We start from the raw sequence: 13075 nt of genomic DNA on the forward strand, positions 1-13075 counted from the left end.
ATTGGTTTGATTACTGTATTTTGGTATTAAGTGCTTTAGGACACTTGAAGTATTGCATCTCTGTGTTTTGGTATTATTTAAGTGCCTTAGGACACTTGAAGTGTTGCATCTCTGTGTTTTGGTACTAGCCATATGTAGGCAAACAGTTTAACTGTGTATGTTTTAAGTAGGCTACAAATGGAATCTTTGCCATTACTAATTACTAAATTTGCAGATCTTGTATTCAATGATTTTGTGCTTTACTCAAAAACTACATTTACATTATAAAATTACACAACTCCACCATTAAAGAAGGTGATAATTTGGGCATCAATAAAGACTACTTTCCTTCATTAAATCAAACAGTTTCAAACATGCTACACACCTAAACCACTTTAACACCACAAAATACCCTCAAACTTTACCCACACATAACATTCCATATGAAATCATCTATAACCTAGGTGCATTCCATTCGACTGCTTTAAGTTGTACTGATTCTGCCGAAATAAGAACAAAAACCCCACCCACCCAACAATACAAAGAGCACCAACAAACCAAAGCTTCGTCTCCACCTCCTTCAATCTTGCCTTTAATTTCGTTATCTTCCTCCTATTTCTTGCAAATTCAACCTCTTGCTGAACACCTCCAGTTTTCGGATCTGCCCATCTGAAGAAATCACAGCCATCCTGAACCTGACAGAAGCAACAGAAACATATGAAGAAATCCCAAATTCTCAGACCCACAATAGCAGAATAGGAAGAACACGTTACCTCATAGTATACACAACCCCAAAATCTTTGTCCCAGGTTATCCTACGTCGATGATGTTTGCAAAATCGGCCTCTCACCATGGCCACAGAGCAACTCCTTCGCATCTGAACGAAAACGTGAGGCTCTTGAGCTCTGGGCAGCCATGGACGCCGTTGTCTCCTGAATCCTAGCCGTCAACCTTCAGCAGCAGCTCCCGTCGTTCATCCTCCCTCCCCTACACTTCACATTCATTCAATTTCATTATTCACTCCTTTTATATTTATATTAATTAACATTATCAATATCTGTTAAAACGGTCGTAACGGAAGCTAACGACCATAGGGGTAAAATCGTCCGAGGGACGATTTTAAAACAAACTGAAACCTCTGAGACCATTTTATTGCGAAAAAAAGGCAAAGGACGAAAAAAATTTTGGACCCCTACGTTGGGGACCAAAATCATATTTATCCCTAAAATAATTTACTATCTTAACTTTTGTTCTGAAATAGTTCATATCGATAAAGTGTCAAGTAAGTTATTTTCCAAATTTCAAATAATTTCAAATGAAAACTTATCAGGGGAAATTAACTATATATAGGGTATAAAATCTGCTCAGAAAATGAATATTTCAAATTTTGAGGGGTTGTGTGCGAGAACTGGTATGAGTGGATGGTAGAATATGCTAACAGACTCCACTGCTAGCTCCACACTTTTTGTCAAGTTTCCCTTTCTATTGAAACTATCTCAAGCCCAATTCTCCTCTTTTTGAATATTGTTATATATTCGATTAGTTCAAGGGGATAACTGTAATTGGGGACTGTGAAAGTTAGGCATGCAACACATGGTTGAAGGGTTGTGTAACTGTGCTTAGTTGCCAAAAATTAGTGTGAGGGAAAGATAGACATGGATGATTCTATTTGAACTCGAAATAATGGTTTAGGTTTTTTTAAGTCATATCCTTAACTAGCACATGCACGTCTTCTTTAACATATTAAATTAATCCCTATGATGCTTTCTGCATGAAGTAACATTTGAGATACTGTTCCACTTTTTTTACTTTTATTTTTTCATTTCTAGCTGTTGTTGATTGGAGAGTGTGTTGAAGAAGCACTAATTTTGATTGAGAAAAAGTGTAGCAATGCACCATCTGTGCTCCCTATAAGGTGCACATTATATTCTCATTGAATCAGCAATTTCTGAGATAAGCAGGTCCTACTACTAATGTTTTTTACTTGCAAAGTTACTGATGCGAACATTTGCAGATTGAGGGCTACGTTCTTGGAGTGTTCTGATCGAAACAACTCTGACTTGATTGTCACATGTTTGAGGATATGCTAATGAAGGATCCACAAGAAAGTTATCCCTTACCAAAACTTATCAGAATGTACCAAAATGGTATTGTCACTTAAAGTTGCATATTTTATATTTGAAGATTTCGAGATGTAACTTCACCCAAAATTATGCAAGAATTCCATGTTAAATTTATCTTGCCTCTGTTGTTATATTCTCTACTCCCATATTAGCATCTTCAAATACAAATAACATGTTGTTTCACTGGATCTTGCACCTTACAGCTAGTTGCTGCGATATAGAAACATTTTTATGTCATAACTTCATTCGTCTATGCTATAAAGAAAGCGAGCTTGTAGTTGCTCAAGATTCAGCTTTTGTCATTAACCAATTTCTCCTGATATTTTGCAGGTGACTATAGACTTGAATCTCTGTTCGAAATGATTGTTTTACGTTTAGATGCTACTAGTTCAGAATACAGTACGTGGAGGATGTTATTTTCATGTTTCTTTAAACTCTCTCACTAGAAGATTGTATATCTTCAAACCATCATACTAATGAAGATGGAGATAGGTAGGGCTAGAAGTGAGTCAAGCCAGCTCATGAGCCAGCTCGAGCTCGGCTCATTAATAGCTCAATAAGCTAAGCTCGTAAGCTGGTGAGCCAAGCTTGAACCTGGAATTGAGCTCATAAATTAAATGAGCTGAGCTTGAGCTTGGATAAGTGATAAACCCCATTTTTAGGGTTTATCTTGTATTGAATTTAGGGTATTTTGATAACCTTTTCTCGCATTTAACCTATGAATTGGCATGGTTTTGTAATCTCTCCCGTATTTGTGTTTAAGTGTAAAAACATGCTTTTTAAGCCTTATTTTGATGAATTCTAGTTCCTCTTTGATTCCATAAGATGCCTTGATGTGTTTGCTAGTAATCTCAGGATGAAATAGGTTAGGCATGGATCAAAGGAGCAAGGAAGGAAGCATGCAAGTGGAGAGAAGCACAAAAACCAAAGAAATTGATCTCGGCCATGCACGCGCACGCGCACAAGGCGCTCGCGCGCACATTGCGAAACAAGCCAGGGACGCGCACGCGTACCGTGCGCGCACGCATCGATGACAGCACATGACCTCATTAATGCAACACGTGCCTGGCGATTTGAGAGGGTTTCTGAACCCATTTTTGGCGCCAATTGCTAAGGGAAAGGAATAAAAGGATGAAGGATTAAGGGGAAGGCATGAATCAATGAAGGAATCAATCATCTAAGTCTGATATAGAATATACTTAGGATTAGTTTAGAGTTTTAGAGAGAGAAGCTCTCACTTCTCTCTAGAATTAGGATTAGGTTTAGTTCTTAGATCTAGGTTTTGATTCATTTTCTCTTCTACTTCTACTTCCCAATTCCTTGTTGTTACATTCATCATCTTCTACTCTTTTGTTGTAATTTTCTTTATATTGTTCTTATACTTTGTTATAGATCTACTATTGCTACTTCCATTTTCTTTCAATTCAATAAGAGGTAATTCATAATAATCTTTCTTCATTGCTTTTCTATTGTTGATCTCTTGTTCTTGTAGTTGTAGATTCCTTTAATTCTTGCATTTAATAATGTTTACTTGTATTGCACTCTATGTGTTTGATGAAATGTCTCTTCTAGATATAGTGTAGGTTTTGTTCCTCTTGGCCTAGGTAGAGTAATTAGTGACTCTTGAGTTATCTAATTCCTTTGTTGATTGATAATTAGAAGTTGCTAATTGATTTGAATGCCTCTAAAGCTAGTTAATCCTCTAGGAGTTAATTAGGACTAGAGGAATCAACTTGATTCATCCACTTGACTTACCTCCATGGTTAGAGGTTAACTAAGTGGGAGCAATGAACAATTCTCATCACAATTGAGGAAGATAACTAGGATAGGACTTCTAGTTCTCATATCTTGCCAAGAGCCTTTTATAGTTGTTAGTTTATTTTCATTACCATTTACTTTTCATGCTTCTTATCCAAAACCCTAAAATAACTCACAACCAATAACAAGACACTTTATTGTAATTCCTAGGGAGAACGACCCGAGGTTTGAATACTTCGGTTTATAAATTTTAGGGGTTTGTACTAGTGACAAACAACTTTTTATATGAAAGGATTATTGTTTGGTTTAGAAACTATACTTTACAACGAGATGTTATTAGTGAAATTCTAAACTGTCAAAAATCCAATCATCAATAAGTTCAGCTCATTAGCTCGTGAACTGGTTCGATATATATATATATATATATATATATATATATATATATATATATATATATCACTACAAGAAAAATACCCATTCAGGTACACTTGAAAAGTGTAGCCAAAAGTGAAAAAAATGATGCCTTAGGCTACGGCTACGCTTTTTGGGCTACGGCTACGCTTTTTGGGGTGATTCCTATTCGGCCGTTGCCTATTCTCAAAGGCTACGCTTTTCTGCACCAAGGGCTACGCTTTTGGCGTTTAGGAATAGGCTACGCTTTTCAAGTGATGCTGTCCAGGACCAAAGGCTACGCTTTTCAGCTTTCATTTTTCCAGAATAGGCTACGCTTTTCAACGCTACTGCATCACTTGTAAAGCGTAGCCACATTGTATACCATAGCTACTTTTTATAAGCGTAGCCTTAGGTCCCTCCTTTTTTTTTTGTAGACCATGGCTACTGTATATAAGTGTAGCCTTAGGTCCCTTATTGTTTTTTTTTTAATTTTCTGTATATATATAATATTCTAATAATTATTAATACAACATAATTATACTAAATAATTTCTTTAAATAATAAAAATTATCCGTAACCAAAATATATTTATAATAATGATCCAAAAATACTAGAATGAAGTTAATTTTGAATATTCATACATCTCATACTAAAGTAAGCATAGTCATACCAAAATAATCATGATACATTTAGAATTTACTACTAATACTCTACGAAAAACTAAAATATTATATCTTACATAAGTATCTTCTAATAAAAGGCATTAGTCAACCATACATGTATCCATTCCTAACACTACTCTATCTTAGCCAATAAACCACAATAATAATCAGCTTAATCTTTATTATCATCCTCAATATTATCCTGCATAATTATATAAAAGAAATTAGAAAAATATTTATAATGACATTCACAATTATAAAAAATAAAAAATCAAACTCAAAACTATCAATGACTGATATCATTAATTCTTTCTGTACTGTGTGCAAGTTTCACCAATGCATAGTAGTATTTCACAAATCCAAATTTAGAATTCAAAGATAAAAAAAAAGCATAAGCTAGATAAAATGCTATAAATGATTGGGGGAACAAGCAGATTCACAAGAAATATTCAAGTTGCAGTTTATATCCAATCAATTATTAAGGAGATTAAATTGTGTAATATACAATGATTTGCCTGTTGGTGCTGTCCAATGTGACATTTGGTAATTGGTAATGGTAGTGTGATTACTCATTAGTCATTAACCACTTCTGGGGGATTGCTTGGGGGAACTCTAACTAAGCAAAAGGGGGCATTTTTTGCAATATTTTTATTTATTTTTATTTTTATTTTATAATTATATAATACTTTATGAGAGGAAGAAAGGTACTGAATGCAAAAATGGATGTCAGTGTTGAAAAGGATCTCGTGTTTTGCATGGAGAGGACATATCATATTATGAACAAGAGGGAGAGTTAATTTTTATACTCAATGAAATAGAACACACAGATGCTAATGTTTTGAAACTTTTAAATAATTATTATTTTTTTAATTTACAATTAATTACTTACTCTTCTTAAAATAAGTTTTCTATTAATAGTATTATTAAGAAGGCATCGAAGTTTGGTATTCCATTTGGGCCTATGATATTAAGTCATGATGATTATAGTATTACTAAATTACGAATTGAGATTAGGGTATAATAGTCAAGTTAGGGGAAGGCGTGTGTGAGGAAGGTGTGGAAAAAAAAAACAGGGCAAGTAATATCTAAATTACAAATTGGTGCAAGTTATTGCTAAATTATATGCCGCAATAAATAACTAACCTGAAATGAAGTTACACTTCTCTCTAACTTTGATATGTATTGCAGCTTCCTATGTGCAGAATGTCTATTTGCCAAGATTCTAATACAAAACAAATAAGAATTTTCAGTCAAAATCATAAAAGTGTAATGTAAAGCAATTTCATATAATAATTGTCAATAAAATTCATTGGTCAGCATTCATAATGAACTCAAGTGCAAATTATAGAAAATGCATATAATAATTCTCAATAAAATGCTAAGCCAATATCCCTAACTAACTGCACAGAGCATGCACCAAAGTAAAATTATATTGAAGCACTTAGCCAAGCACTTAGCCAAGCATAATTACAGAAAATAAGAGATCAAGTTTCAATTCCTATGTGACAATCATTGAATGTCTCCACTAATACGTTTAGCCAAGCATCCAAACTGATCATTTTCAAAATTTTAATGAGTCAGTGGTCCATTTCTTTGTTTCAAGTTTCAACATCCTTATAAAATCCCTGTTCTTCAATCATATGTAATTCAAATGCAAATACAACATACTTCTAAATTAACCACACAGAAAAAGAAATACCAAAATTACATGTCCAGCAGCCTCGTGGCTGAAATTTTGGGCAAAAGTGGAGTTTGTCCCTGAAAGGCCAAAGCATAAAAAGAAATGACGAAATGCAGAACTTAATTCCAAATTCTTCAACAATAATTTGTATCTTTCACCAATTAATAAACATAATTGTATAAGTTCACTCAACTAATGAACTCCGTCGACTAGTAACATGGTACCAAAATCAACATTTTGTAGACACAGTCATGAATGCAGCATAAACATTGTTGTTACTATAACCACTGAAACTGCATCAATGCAGGAATTGCAGCCATGTGAACCAATTTTTCTATGAAATTAATTTTTAATTTGATTCACATGCTAATGAGATAGAAATTACAACTTACAATATGAAACATGGTAGAGGAAAAGCATTAATTAAACATGTATTGAACATTCAGGATATGCAAATTATTTCAACAATAATAGCTATGCACATAGACAAATTGTGCGGTGTTTCTATTGAATATTGAAACCAAAAATTCAAGGAAACCCAATTGAATAATTCGAGCGAATTGTAAATACAGTAGAAGTTAGTATACTATTCAATGATCAAATCTTACGGATTAGAGAAAAGAAATTAACAAAAACACAAAAAATGCTTGACAGTTAGTACTATGGTAGTAGTAGTGGGCAGGGAATCAAATTTCTGGAAGCTTTGGTGGAAGTTATGCATGTCTTCCATAAAGGACTAATTAACTAATTAATTATATATCAACTTAAAAATAAGAACAGAATCAATATGGAGACAAAACTAAAGTGATGCAGCAGAGAGCAGACACCACTTACCACTCTTGGAGGAAAACAAAAATCAGTTCGAATGCGTCCTTTGGAAGTGTCACACCTAACTCTTTGAGCTCCCTTTCTGAAAAAGAACTCAACATACTATTATCTCTGAAATTACCACAACAATGGCGTATCTGGCTCATGCATCAACTTGGTTTACTCTCAAATTTCAACATTGTAATTGAAATACAAGAAATAAATAAGAGCATAGTAGCTGTGTTTGTGATTACCGACCGGAAACCGCTTTCAAAAATCGGAACCCCTGAAATTTCAGAACCAAATAGAAATTAATACATACCTAATCGACGACGTGAGCACAGAGACAACGATGAGAAGCGCAGAGATCGACCCCAGGAGCACGGCAAGCCCTAGTTGCGGCGGCGGCTTCAATCGACCCCAGGAGCGACGAGAGTGCACGGCGGAACAGCCTCCTCTCTTGCATCGCATCTTCGTCCTCTCTCTCCATCTTGTCTGCAAATCGTCTCTTTCTCCCCTCCGGGCTCCCTGCTCTGCGACGGCAATGGCGGCGGCTGCAGCGACGTTGCGGCGGTGACCCCCTCTCACTCTCCATTCTCTCGATCGCGCTCTCTCATCTCCGTGTCCTCCTCTCCTCCCTCTGGTTCACTCTTTCTCTCGGATCTGTGTGTGTGTGAAAGGGTGCGTGGTGGGGTGGTGAGTGATGGTGAGAATGAGTGTGAGTGTGTGGTGTGTTAGGGTTAGGGTTTTGAAGAATTAATTCGAAGGTGATTTGCGAAGGTGAGGGGTGAAACTTTTTCTGATCAGATGGCGAAAGTGAGGGTATTCAAATGTGAGTGTGATTTGGTGATAAGGAAAAGAAAAATTACTAAGTGTTTGGGTGCATTTGGTCTAGATACATTAGGCTACGTTTTTAAAGTGCACTCAAAATATATTAAATATGTTACTCTTTAAAAGCACTTCCTTTGGTATGAAAAGTGTACCCATAGATATTAACATAAGGCTACGCTTTATAAGTGATTTTTATTGTATCTAATGCTACACTTTTTAAATGATGCTATAATTGTGTTTCCTATTCTCTTATAAAAAGGGAACACAGAAAAAAGCGTAGCCCATTCTATGAATAGGCTACGCTTTTCAAATGTAGCTTAAAAAAAGTGTGGCTGAATGGGTGTTTTTCTTGTAGTGTATATACACATACACACACACACACACACACACACATCCTATATGCATTCAGTCTATACTTTTAATATTATATATATACATATAAAATAGTAATATATAATTATATATATTAATGATCTTAATTATTTAAAATTTTATATTTATTTATTACATATAATTTTGATGTAGGACATAAATAAAAAATTTATATTTATTGATAGATAAACAATATATAAAATTGTTCTTTTTAAATATTTTTTAAATATATAAGTTACAATTTATTGATATAAAATTATAGATTTTGTATTTATGTTTCTATTATTTGAGCCAGCTCGTGAGCTTTCGGTGAGTCGAGCTTGAGCTTAAGAAATAGACTCGATTGTTAATGAGCCGAGTCGTGAGCCAAGCTCAATTTTGGTGAGCTGAGCTTGAGCTTGGTCTAGCTCGACTCAGCTCGGCTCACTTCCAACCCTAGAGATAGGCAACATTATTCCTTTAGAAAAATCCCAAGTGTGTTTACACAGGAAATGTCCGGAATTTCTTGGAGGTTTCTGATGGCGGTTTTTGCAAACCACAAAATACCGATAAGTGCACCGGATCGTATCAAGTAATAAACTCAGGTAAGTGAATGTCGATCCCACGAGAATTAATAAATTAAGCAAGCAATAGTTAATTGATTATTCTAGTCAGACAATCAAAATTTGGGTTTTAAAACATAAACAGCAATGAAATAAAGGCAAGGCAATGAGTAACGTAAGGATAATATGATTGAAAGAGTTAAGGCTTTGGAGATGTTAAAACTTCTGGATTAATATTTTTCACTTTCCACCTTAATCATGTAAAGATATTTTTATGGCAAATCATTAGTAATTAATCCCAATTCCTTGGTGATTTAATTTCTCTTTAACCTAATTAATCGCCAATCCCTTAGTCAATTATTTAAGAAAAGAGTTGAAGAATGCCCACTGCTTTATAAAATCACAAAACTCATAAGAATCTCCGTTAGTTGATTTTATGTCATTTATCAATCCAGTTTCAAAAATTAAGAATTATGAGAATCAGTTTTCAAGCATAATTCAATTAATCAACTTTTTCAAGAAGTTAAAAAAATTCAAATCTAAGAAGAATTGTTTGTCAACATATTCAAACCCTTTAAGATGAAGAACGAAAACAAGTCTTAAGAAGTAGTCAATTACATAAATTAAAGGTAGAAAAGCGAATGTATTAAACCATGAAATTAACAGAATTCCTAACCTTAACCGAGAAGAATTAGAAACTCATATTCTTCAAAGAATCTTTAAGAAATTAAAATTGTAAATTTTAGAAGAAGAGAGAACGAGAGAGGTGAGAGAGAGAGTATACCCCTTCTCTGTGAGTGATCTCACTTATTTATACTAAAATTCCTACTAATTCAAATTCGAATTCAAATTCTAAAACTAATATTATCTTAACGAGAGTGGTTAAGATAACTTCCTAATTTAAATTTAAAAAAACAAAATAATATCTTTTTCTAATTAAAAATAAATTAAAATATAAATTAAATACATGAGACTGTGTTGCTGAGGACGTGGGGACCACCTTGGGTGAAGGAATTGGCGCTAAACTTGAAGTTGTGGCGTTTGGTGCCAAGGTTGATTCACAGACTAGTACTAAACGCCAATGTCATGGCGTTTAGCGCCATAATGCCAAAAAAAAAGTGTAAGAATCGGCTTAACCACTTTAATAAAATAATAATTTAATAGCCCGAAATAGGTTTGAAAAGATAGAAATGATATCTTAAAAATAAAAATGTGAAATTTGGTTTCAATGAATTTTTCTTAGTTGAAAAATGTATCTGTTGTGAAAATTTTTTGTAAAAATACGTACTGGAGCTTAAGCCGGCAGTACCGGCTCTAGTTTGCCTGGTACCATGTATTTTGGAAAAATTAAATTTACTGTTTTGAAAGGACAAAATAATTTAGAATAAAAAACCGGGCAATAATCTTAAAGGTTTTAGCCCAAAGTGGGCCAAACGGGTTAAAACCGCTAACGAGTTGGACCGGGCCCAAATCGGACCCAAGGTCCAACATATATATGTGTGTTTAATGAGCTTTAAGCTCATTTTAATGGGAAGAGAGAGAGAGAGAGTGCTTGGATAGGTGATGGTAGGGCGGGGGTGAAATTCCATTGTCACTATTCATCATCACCTTTTGAGAGCCATAACTTGAGCTACAGAGCTTCGATTGACGAGCCGTTTGCGACCACGCAAAGATCTTGATGAGCTCTTCGCTTTTATTTAGGCTTTGTTGGTAAGAACTCGAAACTCACACTCCAGTTTTCATCCCTTACATTTCTGTATTTTTTGGTTTGGTTTTTGAATAGATTTTGTAATTTTGTTTGTTTAGGGGTGATCTAGCATTGGAATATTGTTGGATTTTGTTCCTAATCTCGTTGGGTAAGGTAAGGTCTCACTAATTCCTTGTGCTTAGTTGTTTTGTGAACTCTAGGTTTGATGTTTGTATGTTATATGATGTTAGATTGAGTTTTGGTGTTTGTTGAAGTTGGTTTGAGGCTTTGGATCGAGCTTGATGGCTTCGTTTTGGTGTTCGGTGCATTTTGGGAATTAAGTAAGGTATGGTTTCGGTTTTCTTTATGTAATATGTATTGTTTCTGGACACTTAGGCTAGTGGATCATATGATAGATTTGAAATTGATTGTTGATAATTGTGATGTATAATAATTTTGATGATTATGACGATGTTGGTGAATGATGATATTGAATAATGAGAATTGTGTGAAAGGATAATAACTATGATGTTAAATATTGAGATTGAAGTTGAATGATGCTAATTATGAAGATTGGTAATGATAGAATGATATTTGATGAGTGTGTTGGTTGAGAAATGGTTTTAGTATGAGAAAGTTGATGATTGGGGTTGAGAATTATGAGGATAGTGTATTGTAAGTGGAAATATGGTAAGAGAGGTGAATTGAGACAAAATGGTAAGTGGTTGTGTATGGTGGTGTCTTATGATGATTGGGTATATTTTGGTTTGGTTTGGTTGTGAAATTTGGAAGTTTGAGAACCTAGTTAATTTTTGGTAAAAACCGGTTTTTGGTAAACTTTGATGGATCATAACTTGAGCCTCAATTTTTGAAATTGATTAAAATTTTATTGAATTAAATTTTATCTAAAGATATTTAAATTGATATAAAGTTTGATGAAAATGAATTTTTGTAGAGAAAGTTATGAACATTTAACGTTTGGTGTTTAAAACTGAAATTCTGCAACATTTAGTTTCTGGGTCTGATGCAGCATGTGTACGTGACCACCTCCACGCGACGCGACCAACCCTTTTGAGTTTGGTATCTTGCGTATGCGAGCAAGGTGCACGCATACGCGAGCAAAGGAAAATGCACCCACGCGTACACGTTACCTTTTAATAATGCACTCCTACGCATACGCATGGCTTACGCGTATGCATGACTCCCATTTTGCTGAACAAGTGTTTTCTTTATTTTTAAGGATTCTCTAACTTTCCAAACTTCCTCCCAATGATATTTAAGAGTACTATCTAGTAATTAGGCCCTAAGATTAATATAGATGAGTTAGTGAATTAAAGTAGAAATTTATGTATGAGTTTAGAAAATGGTGGATTAGGCTTGGTATGTCAGTTGGGTGGTTTTGTCTTGTGAACTAATAGGGAGCCGGGTTGATGATGAACATGAGATATTGATGTTGGATGATGAGATGGAACTTGAAAATGAATGCTTATGGCTAATGAGGTTGAGTATGTGATTGTGACATGCTTTGTCATGGAAATTCGCTATGCTCCTCGGGCAAGGGCTGTGGCAGTCTCCCGCTTGTCGAGGTATTGATGTCGTCGTAGGGGCTGTGTCAGTCTTCCGCCTACGTTCGGATGTAAGGGTTGAAGCTGGGCTTCCCACTCGTATTTTCTCACTCATGGAGAAGGTGGTAGAGCATTTATCCCTTGGAATTATTCCTCCTGAGCATGCATTTTCTCTCTGGTTGCAAGGTGGTAGGGCACTAACCCACGGAATCATGCGGCATCCAGAGGAAGGTGGTAGGACACTCTCCATCGGAACGTTTTCCTCTCAAAGGAGTGGGTGGTAGGGCACTCATCCCACGGAATTATTCCTCCTGAGTATGCGCAACAGAGAGACTAATTCGGGAGTTTCCGTCCGAATTTTGTGTCGGGTTTGGCACTATAACTGACATGTGATATCACAGCCAATAGGACAGACATTCATCATATGTATCTTATATATGCTTGCTTGCTTTGATTACTTGCGGTTTGCCTAAATGTATTACATGCCTACTTGCTTCTTGAATTACTTGCTATATTTGAATATTAACTGTATATTACTTACTTGCATTATCTGTGATTTATCTGGTGCTGAGGAGGTTAGGTAGGCGGTGGCGAAGGAATCGCATGGAGGGTAGGTTGGTGAAGGCTGTGGGACAACGGTAACTAGTTTTAGTTAGAAATCCCCTATGTTTAGAT

At 35.1% G+C, this 13075-nt stretch overlaps 1 protein-coding gene across 3 annotated transcripts; it reads right to left on the reverse strand.

The window, feature by feature from the left end:
• Window positions 1-4884: 4884 nt before the first annotated feature.
• LOC130956423 (uncharacterized) lies at window positions 4885-8057 on the reverse strand. Of its 3 annotated transcripts, none has more exons than XR_009077099.1 (5): window positions 7726-8057; window positions 7431-7506; window positions 6615-6673; window positions 6059-6137; window positions 4885-5117 (listed from the first exon to the last, which is right to left on the reverse strand). XR_009077099.1 is itself a non-coding variant. In XM_057883462.1 (5 exons), exons 1-5 carry the CDS (start codon window positions 7872-7874, stop codon window positions 5088-5090), a joined length of 384 nt encoding a protein of 127 aa, XP_057739445.1. In that variant the 5' UTR covers window positions 7875-8057; the 3' UTR covers window positions 4885-5087. The 3 variants fall into 3 exon arrangements, 1 of the variants encoding a protein (XP_057739445.1); XM_057883462.1 differs by having other exon boundaries at window positions 6624-6673; XR_009077098.1 differs by lacking the exon at window positions 6615-6673.
• Window positions 8058-13075: the final 5018 nt, after the last annotated feature.

Source organism: Arachis stenosperma, chromosome 10 (genome assembly GCF_014773155.1).
Source record: "Arachis stenosperma cultivar V10309 chromosome 10, arast.V10309.gnm1.PFL2, whole genome shotgun sequence".
NCBI classification, from domain to species: domain Eukaryota; kingdom Viridiplantae; phylum Streptophyta; class Magnoliopsida; order Fabales; family Fabaceae; genus Arachis; species Arachis stenosperma.